Source organism: Cydia pomonella, chromosome 20 (assembly GCF_033807575.1).
Source record: "Cydia pomonella isolate Wapato2018A chromosome 20, ilCydPomo1, whole genome shotgun sequence".
Classification (NCBI taxonomy): Eukaryota; Metazoa; Arthropoda; class Insecta; order Lepidoptera; family Tortricidae; genus Cydia; species Cydia pomonella.
Window position 1 is genome coordinate 12,954,825 of NC_084722.1, and position 21,960 is coordinate 12,976,784.

At 39.2% G+C, this 21,960-nt stretch overlaps 1 protein-coding gene across 2 annotated transcripts; it reads right to left on the bottom strand.

Moving 5' to 3' along the window:
• Positions 1-5,042: 5,042 nt before the first annotated feature.
• LOC133529367 (zinc finger protein 436-like) lies at positions 5,043-21,948 on the bottom strand. 2 transcript variants are annotated; one of them, XM_061867073.1, is made up of 10 exons: positions 21,841-21,948; positions 20,705-20,882; positions 19,360-19,553; positions 18,263-18,405; positions 15,508-15,627; positions 13,600-13,806; positions 11,692-11,769; positions 10,164-10,229; positions 8,722-8,805; positions 5,043-5,229 (listed from the first exon to the last, which is right to left on the bottom strand). In XM_061867073.1, exons 1-10 carry the CDS (start codon positions 21,938-21,940, stop codon positions 5,113-5,115), a joined length of 1,287 nt encoding a protein of 428 aa, XP_061723057.1. In that variant the 5' UTR covers positions 21,941-21,948; the 3' UTR covers positions 5,043-5,112. The 2 variants fall into 2 exon arrangements, with proteins under 2 accessions (XP_061723057.1, XP_061723058.1); XM_061867074.1 differs by lacking the exon at positions 21,841-21,948 and adding an exon at positions 21,677-21,791.
• Positions 21,949-21,960: the final 12 nt, after the last annotated feature.

Here is a 21,960-nt window from a genome sequence, read left to right on the forward strand (position 1 = left end):
TTTTTTTTACATAATTTGATGTATATTAACCATACCTATGTCCCTACGTTTGACGTTTAATGATCATTGTATTATTATAAAAATTAGGAGCGAATATTTACACAATTTCATAAAAAAATTTAAACTCCATTAAAAATTTGAAAAAAAAAAAAAATTTTTACGTAGGGGCATACCTATGCTTGATATACAACAAATTGTGTCAAAATATTTTCAATAATGTTAATATCCAGAGAGGAAATTAAAAACTACGTTTGTATGAAAAAGTGGTTTCGTGCGACACCTCCACTTTCGTTTTAAGCGATGCAAAAACTTATTTGTAATAAGATTTTAATGTAATAAGTTTTAACCGAGTTTTAAACTTATTAATAATACGTTTTACCATACCTCCCACACAAAACTTATTATTTATTAGGTAAGAAAACTGGTGTACGCAGAAAGTTTACTTATTTCTCTAGGTACCGAAAGATCGTCAGCTTTATACAGTGGACTAAATGCCGTAATAACCGTTAACATGTGCTATGGCTAGATATTACTAAAGTTATGTAAAAGGTATATCGTCTGTGTATGCTGTATGTGTACGGTCACGTCTGAAAATATCGATACGAAAAAAGTGCTAAAATATGTATACACGACTTTATTGCCCATATATTAAGGTAGTGTATACATAATTTTGGCATATTTTTCGTATCGATATTTTCAGACGTGACTGTACATTATGGTATATCAGTAAACACAAAATATGGACCAACAAAAATTTACATTCAGTTCTCCCACAACGCACTTCGCAATAACTGAACAAGTGTATACAAATTTTGGAGAGTCGGACCAAGATAACTCTGCATTTATTATGATTTAGGAAGCAAACGAGCTGACGAATTGCCTGATGGCAAGCGATTACCGTAGTCCATGGATACCCGCAACACCAGAGGGGTTTGTAAGTGCGTTGCCGGTCACTTAGATAGGAGTACGTTTTTTGACTTTCTATGAAAATATGACGTGTATAATGACACTCCCTTTCTTTGTTTTGTCCAAATCGGTGCAATTTATAGATCGTATCATTCACGAAGACGCGTGTCTTGACTCGTATTGCTATGTTTTAAAGATTAAATTTGACAAATCTGCGCGTCATCGTGGAAGACACGAACTATAAAATAAATGTAAATGTGGGTAAATAGGCACAGAAACTACGAGTTATTCCCAACTAGTTACCACCAAGTTGTTACCAGTGGTAACTACTGGGATTTTTTTTCCACCTTTTACCACTGGTAACTACTGGAAACGAAATCCCACTAGTTACCACCAACTCGATTAGGTGGTAACTACTGGGATTTTTTTTCCCGGTAGTTACCACTGGTAAAAGGTGGGATTTTTTTTCCCACTAGTAACCACCAAAATTTGGTTAGCATTCAATACTAATAAAACAGTCTAAATATAGAGTGCTTTAATTAATAATTAATTAAATACGAATTAATTGTAAGTTAATTAGTTTAATTATAAGTCGATTACTGTTTCAGTAAACTGCCTTAGAAGTGATCAAAAATAGTCGGTCTTTGACTGATTTGTTTGTTCGTTCGTATAATTGTTTAAATGTATTTTATGACATGACGTGTAGCTAATCCATAATCACATAAGTAATTATTATTATTAGTATTTTTTAACATATATAATATATATTGACCTTAGTTATAAGAAATGTAATGTCTTAGGCTAGTCCTGTATTGTTACATTTTGAGTTTTTTTTAATAAATTTGAATTTAATAAAATTGTGACGTTATTTATTGAAACGGACCTTATTATCGATGGCTCTTACGCCATTATCAGCGATGCTCAGAGATGGGCAAAATGTAATCGACTAACGATCAACGATTAAGACTAAAATAATTAGTTGCGACTGACGATTAAAAACGACGACTCAATCGTAGTTGTATAGAGTGCAACTAATTTAGTTGCCGATTGATTACGGACAACTAATTTTTGTAATCGACTAATTAGTTAGGTTAGACTATTTTTTCCGCGACTAAAGTTAGAAGCAAATTTAATGGAAAACCTCGGTATGGCTGTGTTGATAGCCAGCAGATTAGAACATTTTAACGCATGTATAAAAATGAATCAGCACATGTGTTACTGGCGATATTTTGACCATTTTTATGGAGTGTAAAATTTCTCTTATCTAAGGGTAAATAAAAACTGGATACTATGTGCATTGACACTTAAAACACAATTTTATAAATAAAACTTTGTATTTTGTTGTTAATCAATGTCAATCGTAAAAATAATAATTAAAATAAAAAAAATATCAAATCAACGTTCTATATACGATAAAATGTTCATATCATATGTTATGATATAAAACATTAAAAAACGTGTTCGTTTACAACTTAAGTATTAACAATGCACCAATCTACATTATTGTTTGCAAGTTGTAAACATAGCAGTTTTTCGCTATTTATCGTTACCTGTATCCATAATATAACGATATATACTACACATATATCGTTATATTATTGCCCATAATATTACATTGTCATGTCAAAACCAGCGATGACATAGTTTTAATATAGATTTAACCGTGAAATTTAGTTGATTGAAACTAAAACTAATTTAGTTGTTAGTTGTACATTCTCACAACTAATTTAATCGCAACTAATCGCAATCGCAATTTAAATCGCGATAAAAAAATGACGATTGATATTTTTAATCGATTGATTAGTTAACTAAAAAATTAATCGATTAATGCCCATCTCTGGCGATGCTCCTATATAAATACAACGCTGCTATAGGCAGTCCGGCGTAAGCGCCCTCTTTAAAAGATCCAGGATTCATAGAAAACGTCACAATTAATTCAATTTACAATTAATAAGATAAATTTCAACCAAACGTTAATTTCTCTTTAACTTTTAATTTTATGACACTTTTAAAGCAGTTAACTGAAACACTACTCGACTCATAACTATTTATTAAAGCACTCTTTATTTATACTTTACTATTTCTACTGTTTTTATTAGTATTGAACTCTAACAAAATTTTGGTGGTAACTACTGGGAAAAAAAATCCCACTTTTTACCCAAAAAAATTCCCAGTAGTCACCACTGGTAACAACTTGGTGGTAACTAGTGGGCATAACCCGAAAATTCTTGATTGATTTAAAACTTATTCGCTGAGGTAAAGATAAAGATAGTTATTATTCAAGTAGGCATATTACCCTAATTAATACCCCCCCTCAATTGGACCCACCCCCCTATTTTGTGATATTGTCACTGTTTTATTACATAAAAACTCCACGAACGGCTCTGTCGTATGGCATTTGACTATTGTATATATAAAAACTAATCCCAAGTAAAATGGTGTATCAAAAAGTGTTTAAGCTATATTGTTTCTGATGACGATTGTAGCAACTGATATTCGGCTTAACAGTGATGAATGAATTCACGATATTCAGCCGTACTGCGAGCGCCGCTAGTGGTGCAGCGTGTAGACGGCGGGGTGCTGCGGCGGCTGCAGGATGATGCGGTGCTGTGAGCGCCGCTAGTGGTGCAGCGTGTAGACGGCGGGGTGCTGCGGCGGCTGCAGGATGATGCGGTGCTGTGAGCGCCGCTAGTGGTGCAGCGTGTAGACGGCGGGGTGCTGCGGCGGCTGCAGGATGATGCGGTGCTGTGAGCGCCGCTAGTGGTGCAGCGTGTAGACGGCGGGGTGCTGCGGCGGCTGCAGGATGATGCGGTGCTGTGAGCGCCGCTAGTGGTGCAGCGTGTAGACGGCGGGGTGCTGCGGCGGCTGCAGGATGATGCGGTGCTGTGAGCGCCGCTAGTGGTGCAGCGTGTAGACGGCGGGGTGCTGCGGCGGCTGCAGGATGATGCGGTGCTGTGAGCGCCGCTAGTGGTGCAGCGTGTAGACGGCGGGGTGCTGCGGCGGCTGCAGGATGATGCGGTGCTGTGAGCGCCGCTAGTGGTGCAGCGTGTAGACGGCGGGGTGCTGCGGCGGCTGCAGGATGATGCGGTGCTGTGAGCGCCGCTAGTGGTGCAGCGTGTAGACGGCGGGGTGCTGCGGCGGCTGCAGGATGATGCGGTGCTGTGAGCGCCGCTAGTGGTGCAGCGTGTAGACGGCGGGGTGCTGCGGCGGCTGCAGGATGATGCGGTGCTGTGAGCGCCGCTAGTGGTGCAGCGTGTAGACGGCGGGGTGCTGCGGCGGCTGCAGGATGATGCGGTGCTGTGACCGCCGCTAGTGGTGCAGCGTGTAGACGGCGGGGTGCTGCGGCGGCTGCAGGATGATGCGGTGCTGTGAGCGCCGCTAGTGGTGCAGCGTGTAGACGGCGGGGTGCTGCGGCGGCTGCAGGATGATGCGGTGCTGTGAGCGCCGCTAGTGGTGCAGCGTGTAGACGGCGGGGTGCTGCGGCGGCTGCAGGATGATGCGGTGCTGTGAGCGCCGCTAGTGGTGCAGCGTGTAGACGGCGGGGTGCTGCGGCGGCTGCAGGATGATGCGGTGCTGTGAGCGCCGCTAGTGGTGCAGCGTGTAGACGGCGGGGTGCTGCGGCGGCTGCAGGATGATGCGGTGCTGTGAGCGCCGCTAGTGGTGCAGCGTGTAGACGGCGGGGTGCTGCGGCGGCTGCAGGATGATGCGGTGCTGTGAGCGCCGCTAGTGGTGCAGCGTGTAGACGGCGGGGTGCTGCGGCGGCTGCAGGATGATGCGGTGCTGTGAGCGCCGCTAGTGGTGCAGCGTGTAGACGGCGGGGTGCTGCGGCGGCTGCAGGATGATGCGGTGCTGTGAGCGCCGCTAGTGGTGCAGCGTGTAGACGGCGGGGTGCTGCGGCGGCTGCAGGATGATGCGGTGCTGTGAGCGCCGCTAGTGGTGCAGCGTGTAGACGGCGGGGTGCTGCGGCGGCTGCAGGATGATGCGGTGCTGTGAGCGCCGCTAGTGGTGCAGCGTGTAGACGGCGGGGTGCTGCGGCGGCTGCAGGATGATGCGGTGCTGTGAGCGCCGCTAGTGGTGCAGCGTGTAGACGGCGGGGTGCTGCGGCGGCTGCAGGATGATGCGGTGCTGTGAGCGCCGCTAGTGGTGCAGCGTGTAGACGGCGGGGTGCTGCGGCGGCTGCAGGATGATGCGGTGCTGTGAGCGCCGCTAGTGGTGCAGCGTGTAGACGGCGGGGTGCTGCGGCGGCTGCAGGATGATGCGGTGCGCCACGCCGCCCAGCTCCGCGCCGCCCAGCCCCGACACCGCCACCGTGCCGCCGCCCAGCTGGAACGAGGACACCGTCAGGATCATGGATTCAATGCTCCAAAAAAAAGGGGGTAAGGCTGTATCAGGGACACAGCGGCAATAGTTTTCGTAAACGTATAGTGTGAACCACTCCTATTGCAAAGGCCTATGGCTGAAGTCACAGCAGGAGTGTCTAAATGCGAAGGCCGAGCACCGCGTAGGGCCGAAGGCCCGAAGCGTCCAAGAGGTCAGTGCTCAAACACAGAACAATAGCACAAGTGTCTAAATGTAAAGGCCGAAGGCCGAGCTCCGCGTAGGGCTGAAGGCCCGAAGAGTCCAGGAGATCAGTGCTCAACACAGAATAAATAGCACAAGTGTTTAAATGTAAAGGCCGATGGCCGAGCTCCACGTAGGGCTGAAGGCCCGAAGAGTCCAGGAGATCAGTGCTCAACACAGAATAAATAGCACAAGTGTCTAAATGTAAAGGCCGAAAGCCGAGCTCCGCGTAGGGCTGAAGGCCCAAAGAGTCCCAGAGGTCAGTGCTCAACACAGAATAAATAGCACAAGGTGTCTAAATGTGAAGGCCGTAGGCCAAGCTCCGTGTAGGGCCGAAGGCTCCATACGTCCAAGAGGTTAAGGCTAAACACAGAACCATATCAGAAGTGTCTAAATGTGAACTTTGGGTAGGGTCGAAGGCCCGAAGCGTCCAGGAGGTCAGTGCTCAAACACAGAACAATAGTAAAGGTGTCTAAATGCGAATCTAGTACCCAGACACAGAATAATAGTACACTGTGTAGTACAGTATGAAGAATGTCAGAGTGCGCAAGGCTTACTTTACAAAGATTACTACGATTCGATTACGAAGATTATTTATTTTTATTTACAGTAAAACCTGGTTAATTGGGACCTAAATGGAAAACCACAATAGATGCAACAACTAAAGGTTTGGTTCCGGTCCCTTGAAACCAAAAGGCCTCTATAGTTGAAATTATGGAACCCCTTTAAATGCAATTTAGATTTTATGCTTTTCTTAATTTTGCCTCTGTAATTGAACAAATGTAAAGGGCGTCCCAGGGCTTCTCCCGCTCTGAACGTCAGGCTTCGCCCGGCGTTATAGGTTATTCCCACTAGTTACCACTAAGTTGTTACCAGTGGTAACTACTGGGATTTTTTTCCCACCTTTTACCAGTGGTAACTACTGAGAAAAAAAATCCCATTAGTTACCACCAACTCGGTTTGGTAAATTTTGTTAGTGTTCAATACTAATAAAAACAGTAGAAATGGTAAAGTATAAATAAAGAGTGGTTTAATAAAAGTCGATTAATGTTTCAGCTAACTGCTTTAAAAGTGATCAAAAATGTTAAAACCGGTATAAGTGCATAAAATTAAAAGTTAAAGAGAAATTAACGTTTGGTTGAAATTTATCTTATTAATTGTAAATTGAATTAATTGTGACGTTATCTATGAAACCTGAATCTTTTGTCGAGGGCGCTTACGCCGCACTGCGTAGCGCAGCGTCGTATTTATATAGGGGCATCGCTGATTATGTCGTAAGCGCCATCGACAATAAGGTCCGTTATAATAAATAACGTCACAATTATACGAACGAACAAACAAATCAGTCAAAGATCGACTATTTGTGATCACTTTTAAGGCAGTTTACTGAAACAATAATCGACTTATGATTAAACTAAGTACTACGTCGGTGGCAAACAACATACGGCCCGCCTGATGGTAAACAGTCCCGTAGCCTATGTACGCCTGCAACTCCAGAGAGTTACATGCGCGTTGCCGACCCTAAACCCTATCTTTTATAAAAGCTCGCATAGGGCAAGGGCAAATGGCCCTTGACGCCCTGTATATAAAAGCGTGGTTCATGCACTCTTACAGTGTGCAAGGCGCCGCAGTCGCCTTGAATATCAGAGCACGTAAAGCCCTCGGCCTTCGTAATTAGACACTTATAGGTACTATTATTTAGACACAAAAGTTGCGCCTCTCTCGGACGCTTGATGTATTATATGTATATCATTTCGAGTATTATGTACAAAAATATCGTAAATTCTATCATTAAATAATTTTTTCGGTTATAATAATCAACAACTAAATTATTAAGAAGCATTTGATGCGAAATTGTATACCTATTATACACAATCACAGCGTCGGCTATGCGATCAATAAGTATATTTGCGAGTAATAACTTTCTTCGATAGTGACTAGCAATAGGAACTCTAGATTGTCAATCAGCCGGTGTATGAGTATGTTTTATGTATTCTGACCGCCCAAGAAAGCGGTGGGCGGACAGAATAACGTCAGAGACAAAGACATTATTATAGACTAGCAAACCCCGGGTCCAAGATAGATCCAAGTCCAAGGCTTGGGGGCACTGGGAAAGAGTGTCCACAGTCAGCCATGAGGATACGACAAAGAAGAAGTATGGGATAGGCAAACAAGAGATATACTCTTTGTTTTTATAATTTTGTCATTATTATTTTTTTATAATTAAGAGCAAAAATGACTGAGATTTTTTCATAAATATATTGTTCATGGTTGGCAATATATGGAAGATAATTTCTGCCAAATGTCTACCTCTAGCAGCAAGAAAGTTTTTCTCAAATGTTTGTGTTGTTTAAAACACGTTGTTTGCTTGATAATTTCAAGATTGAAACACAAATTCACCAAATTTTGCAGCTCCTGACTTATTTCTGTGGGGCTATCTAAAATAACGTGTCTATGCTGATAAGCTGATGAAATTTAAACAGTTAAAACCGACCATCCGATACAAATTTACTAAGGTAACGCCGATGTGCGAAAATATGCTAAATATTGCGATGGTAATGGCTCACATTTGCCTGTTGTTAGTGATGGACAGTCAGACATTATGTTCCGCATGTATTTGCCAACCCTGAATAATATATTTTTAACCCTTTTCCAGGCTAGTACGATTTATCGACCACATACGCGCCATTAGAATTTCAACTGTAGCATTCCGATTTAAGGTTCAAATTAGATTACTCTTTCAGGAAATGTTACTTGTCTTCAAATGAATCATCAAAGCTGGATTAATTGGAATATGTTTGGATTTTTTGGGAACACCTTCTAGATTGGTGCGGCCTGGAAAAGGGTTAAAACAATACTTAATAATCTTTGAACTTAATATAGTTAAAATTTAAAAACAAAATGTATACTTCTTATTCGTCCACGTGTAGTCTGTAGTCACAAAGTAGTTTCGAAAACCGCAGCCAAATAACACTTGACCCTACTCATAGTGTTGTGTTCCTGCCGGTGAGTAAGGTTGCCAGAGCTCAACGAGGGGGGTGGGGTTAGGGTCGGCAACGCGCATGTAACTCCTCTAGAGTTGCAGGTGTACATGGGCTGCGGAGACTGCTTACCATCAGGCGGGCCGTATGCTTGTTTGCCACCGACGTAGTATAAAAAAAAAAAACCTGTAGTCCACTATCCCCAGGATCACCACCACTATGTTGGATGAGAGCTGACAGTTGTTGAGTCCTGAGACAGCATGAAGTATCGTACCTGCAGTATGTTGGGCAGCATGGTCTGACAGCTGGACGTGGCCACGTGCAGCTGCTGCTGCTGCACCTGCTGCACGCCCACCGCCTGCAAGGAAATCAATCATTTGCTAAAAGCTCATAAAGTGCTATTTTAAAGCCCGACCCGAAATATATGATAATTGTCAAGAGGGCGCTGTTATTTTCATGTGTAGAGTGACAGTTCAATTTAATTTAGTAAGAAGTTTTTAGTTTCAATGAAATTCCGCAATATGGAGCGTGATCATATATTACTGGTCAGGCTTTACGTAGCTGCTTAGCGTTCGCAAAGTAGTTTTTTCAACTTTTTTAAATTTATTTCTGACCGTAATCCATACATCCACACCAAAGAGTTTGGATGTCCAAAAACTCTATATTTTTTTTTATTTCGCCATTACACGTTTATTACGGCCAAAAATATTATTAAACTATATACTCGTAAATTGAATATTTATTTGTTATTATATAAATTAAGTGTTATAATTATAATACGATATTTCAGTTTTTTTTTATTATTGGCTGAATGATAGTATCATTGCCATGTTGGCTGTCGTTAACAGAAAAAAATTAAAAAGTAAAATCGTCGCTCGCCATTTTCAGTATTTTCACTTAAAATTTAGTTGTATCAAAATAATTCAACTTTAATTGCAACTATGAGAGTGTTTTGTATGAAATGAGTTGTGAATAATTTTTTCAATGTAAATCATCGCTGCTGAATGAACATTCAAGTTCAAAGAAAAAATCGTAACTGTAAGGTCTTTAAGCCGTCTCTCAAACAATATTTAATTTTGTTTTATTGTTATTTTTTCACAAATATATTAGAAAACGTCGTTCAATGTACGTGTGCAAGTGTCATTATTTACGAGTCCCGCGATGTCTTTTATGAGCCGTATGCAGACACTTTGCACACTTGCATTAAAATGTACTATTATACCAATAAAATACATTATTTTCTTTCTTTCCACGGTGACGTTGCAAAGTTTTGTTCAGAAGTTATAGCTGGGAAGGGAATCATTTAGCGAAACTTATATATTTAGCAGTTTTTGTCAAACAAAAACTTAAATAGACATTTATTCCTATAATTTAATGGAATACAATGGAAAGGAAATCCTTCGCAGTCCAAGTGTTCAAGTGAAACTACTTATATGAATTTGATAATCGATTCTTTTTTTATGTAGCTACGTTCATATTTGAGATTTTCACGTTGTAATAAGTATACAAAAAAACAAGATATAGTTTAGATTTTTTTTTTTTATAAAAATAATTTACGGTCACTGTCTAGCTTAGCATGTATTAACCAATTCAACGCTATTCATGACACGTTGTCGTTTTGCCTCTACGAAGCATTTTTGCTACATACCGGGAAACCCATGTTATCCGCAACGACGTAGCGCAGCGGTGAATGTGCTAAATTAAAGCTGCACTTACATGAATCTGTATCGGCTGATGCTGGGGATGTATCTGTATGGTCTGCACCTGCAGCTGCGGCTGTTGCTGTAACATATTCAAATATTAAGTCTCAAGTGCTCAGATGAATATGCTCGGTGGGCTCTGTAACACGAGCAAATAATAGTATTTTATACAATCGTGATATAATGTAACCTTAACCTTTTGACCGCCAAAGACGTCATATGACGCGCGCGGCTACAATCCAATATCAACCTTCATGCGTACCGACAAGGTTCACGATTACGCGCCGCGTGCGATAGGCGTGGCGTTCAAAAGGTTAAATAACATGACATTACGACTCAAGGGTAGTGTTGGTTAAGACTCGAGTCCTTTGTGTCCTCTGTTTTAAGTCTCGACTCAGTTTTTCAGACTCTTATAATTAGGACGAGACTCGAGTTATTTTCGACCTATTAGAGTCCCGAGTCTTTTGTATAGACTTGAGTCATTTTCGGAGAACTTGTATTTTTTTACAAATAACTTCGAAATGCGTTGTCTTTATGTAAAATTCATGGATTTACATAACATAAATACAATAACGCCTATCTCCTTTACTGTAGTTTAAGTAAAACCTATAAAATTGTTGACTGAGTCTTTATTCAGAGACTCGAGTCCTTTTGAGTTGCGCTTAAAAAAGACTCAAAAAGGACTCGACTCGGGACTTAAAAGACTCAGAAGTTTTTTAAGCTCTTAGTCTCGTAAAATCGAGTAGAGTTCTTCAATTTAGACTCAAAAGACTTGAGTTCCTACCAACACTACTCAAGGCAAGCGTCGTCGTAAATTACCCGATCTATATCCAATCACGTGCGGCGTCTACTATTACATATTTTGATCTATGTGGATAATGGGTAAGAGATTTAAGATTTCATTGGCGGTATTCAAGAACTTGCCGATGACAGACCCTAACGGCTACACGGTTTTAAAATATCCCACTCAAAATTTGCAATATATAAATAGTAATTGGCCTCAGGAGTCCAAAATGATCATAATTCTCCAGACCGATTTCAGCCACAGCGCAATTTTGTACATACTTCAAAATGTATTATGAGCTTTCATTGAGCAAATTAAAAAACCAAACAACTTCTAGGTCTCAGGAGGCTTACGTCTTCCTATTAGTAAAATTAGAGTGTAATTGTTCCACGCTCTACTTAAAATTAGAGTGTAGTTGTTCCACGCTCTACTTAAAATTAGAGTGTAGTTGTTCCAAGCTCTACTTAAAATTAGAGTGTAGTTGTTCCACGCTCTACTTAAAATTAGAGTGTAGTTGTTCCAAGCTCTACTTAAAATTAGAGTGTAATTGTTTCAGGCTCTACTCAAAATTAGAGTGTAGTTGTTCCACGCTCTACTTAAAATTAGAGTGTAGTTGTTCCACGCTCTACTTAAAATTAGAGTGTAGTTGTTCCAAGCTCTACTTAAAATTAGAGTGTAGTTGTTCCACGCTCTACTTAAAATATCCATATAAACAGAAACGACGTATATTTATTACTAGATAAATATGTAAAATGGGTACCGTGTTAACGTGTTGCTGCGTTTGCTGCAACTGCAATGATTGCACTGACGATATCACAGGGTACGGGGAGTGTCCAGCCTGGAAATAACGAGAAATAAAATCCTTGGTTACGGGCTCATTTATAGTAAACGCCACTATAATGGAACAGGCACCAGTAATGGGATGGTATAGAGAAATCCTGTAAGATTTTAAACTCTGACAATATTTTACCATAAACATAAGCTGCTTAAGTTTAAGGTTCAACCGGAGAGCTGAAACTCAAGTTAATTTAATCATGCCCGCCCCAAAACTAAAACTGTACCGTAAAAACTGCTACTACATGGCTTGTTTGATCTATAACTCTATACCAAAACAAATTACGGATATGGATTATAACAGTTTTTGCAAAAAACTTAGTTTATGGTTGAAAGAGCAGTGCTTTTACTCAGTGAAGGAATTCTTAAAAGAAACCAACTGTAGATTTAATAATTATGCGCAATAAAGGGCTGTAAATTTAATTGTATTTAAAATGTTTGTACCTAATTATAATTTAATTAATGTAATGTATTCTGTAGGACATTTGTTAATATTATCATACTCATTTTGTTTTTTTTTTTTTTTTTTGTAAGTAACAAATTATAAATATTAACATTATTAAATAATAATTAATCGATGAAATGTAAATATAGAGTAAATGCATGTTAGTCATTAAGTATTTATTGTGGCAGAATTTTGATGTAACATCTGTGTTAACCATAATTCTAGCAAATAAAGATATACTATAAAGATATACTATACATACATTGTTTTTCTTTTTAATTTAAAATGAATGGCGCCATCTCATGACTGGAGCAGAAAACCATAGTTTTAATTTGTTAATAATAGTGAAACCAATTGCAGTATCTTTCATTAAATACATTGAAAACATCAAGGACGAATAGAACATTCAACTTTTAACGCATAAAGTGGTAGAAATTTTACAGGTGCCGAGAAAATATCAAAATACTCCAAATTTCCTATTAAATTTTCCATTACTAGTGCCGTTAACGTAGACGGCACACGAACTCGCATGCGATTTTAGTTACGTCGCGGACTATTGAGGTTACATCTGATTCAATACCGCAATGTAAATGTGTCTGAATCAGCTTTAATATTTGATATGAATAAATAAATAAATATTATAGGATGTTATTGGGCATTCTACTTTATACTGTAGGTTTTTTTTCTCCCCATAAGCAAGTATTTGATTTTTATATTTCGTCAGGTGACAAAAAAAATAATTTTAAAAAATCAACCTTGTTTTAGTAGCAATATGGTTCATTATGGCTACGAAGTTGTGGTGGTAATTAGTGAGTTTTGCTTGTCACCTGACGATTTGTAAATTATGGATTTTTTTAAATTGTATATCAATAAAGCACACTTTAATGCCGCACTAACGATACCTTGGAACGAACGTAAAAAAATATTGTATCTATTTTCATATTTATTTTTAATAAGTAATAAACTTGTCATTATAAGCAAGGACAGGGGCGGTAACATAGCTGTACTAAAAATAAAAAAAGTCAAGGGTCAAATATTAAGGCATATTCTGTGCTCATGTTTTAGTAGCTGTAAGTTAAAACGCATTACGAATATAAAAGTTGCAAGATTATTTGAAATTGCACAAACCTGCAGTAAAGTAGAATGACCTTATTACACAAATTGACATAAGTCCCACAGTAAGTTCAATAAGGCTTGTGTTACAATGATATTTATTATATATAAATACTTAAATATGCACAAAGAAAACACCCATGACTGACACAAATAAATGCCCTTACCGGGATTCGAACCAGGAACCATCGGCTTCATAGGCAGGGTCACTACCACACATAAAACTTTTTTTCTCTCTCTCTCTCGCTGTCTCTCGTCTCTGTCATCTGTTGTTACCTGGACGAATGACGGCTGCTGCGGCAGCGCCAGCTGCTGCACGCCGCCGACCTGCAGCACCTGCTGCTGCAACTGCGCGCCCACTTGCTGCACCGACACTTGCTGCTGCTGCTGGACTTGCTGTTGTTGCACTTGGATTTGAGGGACTTGTTGAACTTGTTGTTGTTGTTGTTGTTGTTGCTGCTGTTGTTGCTGCTGCTGTTGTGGCTATGGAAAGTAAACGTAAGTGAGGTGGGGGTTCCAGTATTTGGATATTTCATTCGAATTACAAATTCATTGAATTTTTCACTAGGCCCTACTCATAGTGTTGTATTGCTGCCGGTGAGTAAGGTTGCCAGACCTCAACGAGGGGCGGGAGGGGGTTAGGGTCGGCAACGCGCATGTAACTCCTCTGGAGTTGCAGACGTACATAGGCTACGGATACTGCTTACCATCAGGCAGGCCGTATGCTTGTTTGCCACCGACGTAGTATAAAAAAAAAACGAATTGCTGTAGATGAGTATTAAGTGTACATTATTCGGTTCATATGTACCTACCATTCTAATAAACCATTTGAAAACGTTTCAATTAAATTAGCAGCTAAAGATAAAATAGAAAATCCGTGAAACCTCCATAATCCGGCATTTCGATGGTCCGGTATAGACGGTAATCCGGCACTAAATTTAGGGTCCAAATGATCATTCTATGTTCTAATTTACTATGTGCGTCTACATTCTCGTTATCGCACTTCTCTTCAGACTTAAATGGCTAAGTTCCAGATAACAGTACAATTTTAGTAAAATGTATTTCTACATATAAAAAATATATTAAAATAATATGCAGATTTGCTCCAACTTTCAGTAATCCGTCTCTTGTGTCCACATTAGTACCGGATTAGTGAGGCTGTACTTAAAAATAATTCCTTAAAAGTGAAAACCGCAAAGGAACTAGTAAAGTTTTTTTTCGACGCTAAATAATCAAAACAACCATTAGCTAACCATATTAATGGTTCAACATGTCACATTATGTTTTAATAACAAGATTACCGATGGAAGAGAGCACTTAAAAAGTCCTGGAAGCGCTGATGGCCTAGCGGTAAGAGCGTGCGACTTGCAATCCGGAGGTCGCGGGTTCAAACCCCGGCTCGTACCAATGAGTTTTTCGGAACTTTACCAGTCGCTTTTCGGTGAAGGAAAACATCGTGAGGAAACCGGACTAATCCCAACAAGGCCTAGTTTACCCTCTGGGTTGGAAGGTCAGATGGCAGTAGCTTTCGTAAATATAAGGGCCTACGCCAAATCTTGGGATTAGTTGTCAAAGCGGACCCCAGGCTCCCATGAGCCGTGGCAAAATGCCGGGACAACGCGAGGAAGAAGAATAAGACTAACATAATTAAAAATATTTGCAGAATATTCGGCACTTTAACCTAATAATTCGGCCGTATAAAGAAAACTGGAAAACTTGCCGAATATGCTGCCCATATTTAGTTATAAATATTACAAATTACAATAAAATACCGATGTCTGACGAAATATAAGTGGACCTCACCAAAATACTACTGAAAACACCTCGACACCAACTACGTAAAATAGTAGGATTAATTACAGGACATAACACACTTAACAAACACCTACACGATATGGGTAAAACAGACAGCCCCATGTGCAGAGCGTGCATGGAAGAAGAAGAAACAACAAAACATATTCTCCTAGACTGCAAACAGGTAGAAGTATACAGGAACACATACCTAGGGACTCCGTGCACACTAGGAGAGGCAATTAGCAACCTGAAAACTTTGCTAGGCTTCGTGGAGGAGCTGGGGTGGTTAGAGTAGCGTTACCTCGTTTCACGCAAAATAGGCACACTGGTTGTCGATTTGCGGAAAATGCCCATAAGCACTAACTAACTAACTAACTAAGTTGACCTCACCTGCACATGTGTAGCCATGTGTTTCTTCAAACTGTGTAGATACATGTAAGTCTTCACGCAGATTCCGCACTTGTATCTCCTCTGCGCCTGCGGCACTTCTACTTCGATCTGATCTTGAACCTGCACAATAGGCTTCGTCATTTTCCCTTATGCTAAGATACAATTGTGTACTTGATACATGTTAAATATTATAACAAAATTTAGTTAAATGGATAGAAAATGAGCCATCCATTATAAAAAAAAGGAATTTAGAAAATTATATTGTGATTATAAAAAAATACAAGACTCCGAGTCTCAAAAAAATTTTTTTTTGTCTTTAAAAAAAAAAGCGGCCAAGTGCGAGTCGGACTCGCGCATGAAGGGTTCCGTACCATTTAAGACGTATTAAAAAAAAAATCTACTTGCTAGATCTTGTTCAACATTTTACCACTTTGGACACACATTTTACCACTTTGGGACTGTCTCTCGCGCAAACTATTCAGTTTAGAAAAAAATGATGTTAGAAACCTAAATATCATTTTTGAAGACCTATCCATAGATACCCCACACGTATGGGTTTGATGAAAAAATGTTTTTTTTAATTTATTGACGTATTAAAAAAAAACTATTCACTAGATCTCGTTCAAACCAATTTTCGGTGGAAGTTTGCATGGTAATGTATATCATATATTTTTTTTAGATTTTTCATTCTGTTATTTTAGAAGTTACAGGGGGGGGGACACACATTTTTTCACTTTGGAAGTGTCTCTCGCGCAAACTATTCAGTTTAGAAAAAAATGATATTAGAAACCTAAATATCATTTTTGAAGACCTATCCATAGATACCCCACACGTATGGGTTTGATGAAATTTTTTTTTTTTTTTTAATTTTTATGACGTATTAAAAAAAAACTACTTACTAGATCTCGTTCGAACCAATTTTCGGTGGAAGTTTGCATGGCAATGTATATCATATATTTTTTTTAGATTTTTCATTCTGTTATTTTAGAAGTTACAGGGGGGGGGGACACACATTTTTTCACTTTGGAAGTGTCTCTCGCGCAAACTATTCAGTTTAGAAAAAAATGATATTAGAAACCTAAATATCATTTTTGAAGACCTATCCATAGATACCCCACACGTATGGGTTTGATGAAAAAAATTTTTTTTTTTAATTTTTATGACGTATTAAAAAAAAACTACTTACTAGATCTCGTTCGAACCAATTTTCGGTGGAAGTTTGCATGGCAATGTATATCATATATTTTTTTTAGATTTTTCATTCTGTTATTTTAGAAGTTACGGGGGGGGGGACACACTTTTTACCACTTTGGAAGTGTCTCTCGCGCAAACTTTTCAGTTTAGAAAAAAATGATATTAGAAACCTCAATATCATTTTTAAAGACCTATCCATAGATACCCCACACGTATGAGTTTGATGAAAAAAGATTTTTTGAGTTTCAGTTCTAAGTATGGGGAACCCCCAAAATTTATTGTTTTTTTTTCTATTTTTGTGTGAACATCATAATGCGGTTCATAGAATACATCTACTTACCAAGTTTGAACAGTATAGCTTTTATAGTTTCGGAAAAAAGTGGCTGTGACAGAATCGGACAGACAGACGGACATGACGAATCTATAAGGGTTCCGTTTTTTGCCATTTGGCTACGGAACCCTAAAAATGGTACCATTCTGTTCCTTACATTTTATTGAAAAATAAATTGTTTGACAACTATACACATAAACGCAATATTTCAGGGTCAAAATGGCAATTTCCTTGATCTTCCATACATTTAGGACAGACTTATATGATGTGACGTCACATCACCTTATCATTTTGTTAGAGGCGTTTCAATCGTCGAGTGCGAGCGTCAGACTTTAACTCACATTTCTGATCTTTGTGTTGCTTAAATGCCATGAGTCCCATATAGACATTTTGATCCTCAGGAAAATCAAGATCGTTTGACATTATTTACAAAAAACAGTCAAGTAGCCAATTTCATTCAAAAAATTATAATTATCAGGCGGGTTCACACAGAGCGAGCATACGCGCGAGGCAATATCATAATCATAATCAATTTATTCATAATAAAAATTACAAGTCACAGTAATTGCCTATATCCATAGGAAATAAAAAGTTACCCATACAATAATTAATACCATAAGTTTCAAGACACAGGCTCGACTTAAGTTCGCATCGAGGCGTGCGATTTCCTCGACCGAGCGCGCCGCGTCGGCCGAGGCACGTCTACACTGACCGGTTTGTGCGTGAGGAATTTGCCTCCCGGCCTTTCTCCCGACCCGGCTATTCTCGTGAAATTTTGTGAGTAGGTTCTATCGATTATTATTGTCGATTAAATTTTTTTTTCAAAATGCATACATTTATTGTGTTTTAAACTATTCTCGCGAGGTCTACAGCTAACAGGGTCATTAGTTTTATTATTTCAAAATAGTTGTGAAAATGAGCGTGTGTGGGTACTTATGTGACGACCGGTCTGGCCTAGTGGGTAGTGACCCTGCCTATGAAGCCGATAGTCTCGGGTTCAAATCCTGGTAAGGGCATTTATTCGTGTGATGAGCATGGATATTTGTTCCCGAGTCATGGGTGTTTTCTATGTATTTAAGTATTTATATTATATATATATCGTTGTCTAAGTACCCTCAACACAAGCCTTATTGAGCTTATTGTGGGACTTGGCCAATTTGTGTAATAAGGTCCTATAAAATTTATTTATTTATTATGGTAAATATAAAATCTTAATTAATTCATACTGACCTCGGACTGATTGCTCTCCTGCTCTTCCCCTGTCTGGCTGTCTTCCTCTTCCCCCTTATCTATTTCAGTGGACTCTGAAGAATCTTCAGGTTTTGCTTCGTGTGTTTTTAGATGCTTCTTGTATGAACCAGATTCCATGAAACCTGTAAATTTTTATAATTAGTATGGTTTCGGAATCTACACTGAAAAACCACTTAGGTTTAAGCGTCTGATTTTTTTCGAACTACAAATATGTGTTTTCGTATTAAATGGGTTATAGCAACGTGTTTCGAGTATTAAATGGGGTAAACAGCGTAATAATAGTTATTTGTTTTACAAGGGAGCGAAGTTGTTTAACCGCTCGTGCTAATATTGATACCCGAGCAAGCGAAAGATTCCAAAATTGAAACAAGCGTAGCGAGTGGTTCGAAAAGTGAAATCTTGAGTGTTCCGAGGGCTTCAAGGCACGAGGGTCAATCATATTTTGCCACCGAGTCAAACATATTCTACCAGCCAACACAAGGAACAACTCAAAATTAGCATCAAATAAATTACTTTACAGTACATATGGTGCTACTTTACCGCACCAGTGCGATAATTACCACATTACGTACCTATGTCGAAAATTCTAAGGACCATATGTACTGTAGAACGTTGTACGATACATGTGCGAATTACCTATTTTTCGCACTTGTATCGTAATGTACTATTACCACTCTTGTGGATAAAATGTAACTTTCTTATCAGTTTTTGAACAATCAAGAGAAACTTTACGAGCAGGTGTCATGGAAATTAAATGATTCAAGTGAAAATAGTGAATAACCAATTTTAAATCCTTATAGATCCTAGCGGTGTAAGTACCTAAATTAATTGAGAGCCGCCGCAAGAATTGTACTGAACTGTCAACATCAAGCAGACTTATCAGTATCGCTACTTGACAATCGAGGGCACGAGTGTTGTCGACTGGCAAAAAGCATATTATTGAGCACAATTTGCAATTAATATTCCAAGCAGGAGTTGAAAATAGCGTTCCGTCACTCTAATTACGTCTTAGTGAGAGTAAAAGAGAAAGGTTCCCGCAATTTGCGAATTTTCCCGGTAGGCCTCCTGGTACTGACCTCGACCACAAACGTTGCAGCTATATTTCCGTTCACCGGTGTGATGCCGCCTATGCACGGCGAGGTAGGACGCGGAGCTGAAGCGCGCCGAGCAGAGCGTGCAGCCGAAGAGCTTCTCCCCGGTGTGCTTGCTGGAGTGCACGCGCAGCTCCGCGCGCGACGTGCAGCCCTTGAAACACACCGGGCACACGAACCTGAAAATAAATACCAAATGCATTCTGACATAGAGAAAATAAGTTTATAAAAATAAAGATTTACACTACATTGTAAAAACGAAACCAGTAATTCGTTCGAATATGTACTCCAAGAATCAGCACAGCAAGTTTTTTTTTCCCAAACTTAAATGATAAAAACTAAAAAAGCTACTCACCGAAAAGTCGTACTACGCAATTGACTAAAAAAGCTACTCACCGAAAAGTCATACTACGCAATTGACTAAAAAAGCTACTCACCAAAAAGTCGTACTACACAATTGACTAAAAAAGCTACTCACCGAAAAGTCGTACTACACAATTGACTAAAAAAGCTACTCACCAAAAAGTCGTACTACACAATTGACTAAAAAAGCTACTCACCGAAAAGTCGTACTACACAATTGACTAAAAAAGCTACTCACCGAAAAGTCGTACTACACAATCGATGAATTTTTTAATGATAATAAGTTGTTAGAATGAAGCCCGTAAGGCAATATGACCTCTTTCATCTTTTGTTATTTTATAATGTGAATAATTGTAGAAAAATGTGACATTAAATCGTTGATTGAGTTTCGGATTGACATAAAGCATAACCATTAGTATTAACTGTGACATTGATGAATTAACCTAGGTAGATATGCGTTTGTATAATATTAGAAATAACGTTGATAAGCGAATATGACATTTAATTATTAGCTTCTTATCATATTGTAAAGGTGTTATATTAGATATGCATGAATTTATAAGTACTATAGTATATTAGTAGGTAATTAGGTACCTCATAAGTACTAACATTATGCGCCCTACCCGGGTGTCATGTACCGACTACATTCAACTAACATCTTCTGTAATGCACATGACTTTTAACGTCGATGATATTGAAAGAATAAGGCCAAATATAGTTGATTTTAAAATAGAAATTAATGTAATTAATAATTAATTAATTAACGATATTGCCGAAAATTGTTAGTGGTACATACTTTACTGATGACGGTTTCCTACCAATCTAATCAAACACAGTTACATAAAACTTACACTAGCTTGATAAGTATCCTGGTTACAAGACACCAAATTATAAGTGACCCCCTGTTGCTATAGCATCCAACTTGAACTTATGATAGACAGATAAAACGTTTATTTGTCATACTGACCTCTTGTTGCCCGTGTGTGTGACCATGTGGTTGTTTCTGGCCGATGAGGTGGTAAACCGAGCTGCGCAGAGCTTGCAGCTGTATGGTTTTTCACCGGTGTGTGTACGCCGGTGATAGATCAGCGCGGACTGTTGGGCGAAGCGACGCTCGCAGTATTGGCATTCAAAGGGGCGTTCACCTGATAATATATTATATAAGTTATGGTTTTGAGTTTTTTTGAGACTTGTATCTACATACAAGCCCAGTTTCGGAACAGGAGCAAGTAAAAAAAATCTACGACAGATGATGATGATATTTACTAGACTATGATTCGGACACAGGAGCTTATGGTATATTTTTTGTCATGATTTAAGTAATACATGTTTAAATTTGGGATACGTTAAGCGTGAAATTGAGAAAAGACATGTTTTTAAGATCCCTACATAAATATGGAGTGTTGAGAATCATGTGATACTGTAGGATATGATACTAGTCATTATGGACTCTCATGTACGCATTAAACTTAGACACTTCATAGAAGGCCTTATTGTAGACATTACACACGTCGTTACGGATGCCTCTGTGTTTCTAAATGTGTTGGTTTGAGACGAATATTTATCAGTAGTGTTGTCACATTAAGAGTGCTAGTAGGATCTCTTGCTTACCAGTACGAACCCTCATGTTCGCATTAAGCTTGGACACCTCATAGAAGGCCTCATTGCAGACATCCAACACGTGGTTACGGATGCCTCTGTGTTTCTTCATGTGTTTGTAGAACGCTTCTCAGTATTTTGTCACATTAAAAAGCGCTAAATGATCAGTTGCTTATCAGTATGAAGCCTCATATGGGCATTAAGCTTGGACACCTCGTAGAAGGCCTTGTTGCACACATTACACACGTGGTTACAGATGCCTCTGTGTTTCTTCATGTGTTGGTAGAACGCTTATCAGTAGTTTTGTCAGACTAAGAGCGCTAAAGGATCTGTTGCTTACCAGTATGAACTCTCATAAGGGCATTAAGCTTGGACACCTCGTAGAAGGCCTTGTTACACACATTGCACACGTGGTTACAGATGCTTCTGTGTTTCTTCATGTGTTGGTAGAACGCTTCTCAGTAGTTTTGTCAGACTAAGAATGCTAAAGGATCTGTAGCTTACCAGTATGAACCCTCATGTGCGCATTAAGCTTGGACACCTCGTAGAAGGCCTTGTTGCACACATTGCACACGTGGTTACGGATGCCTCTGTGTTTCTTCATGTGTTGGTAGAACGCTTCTC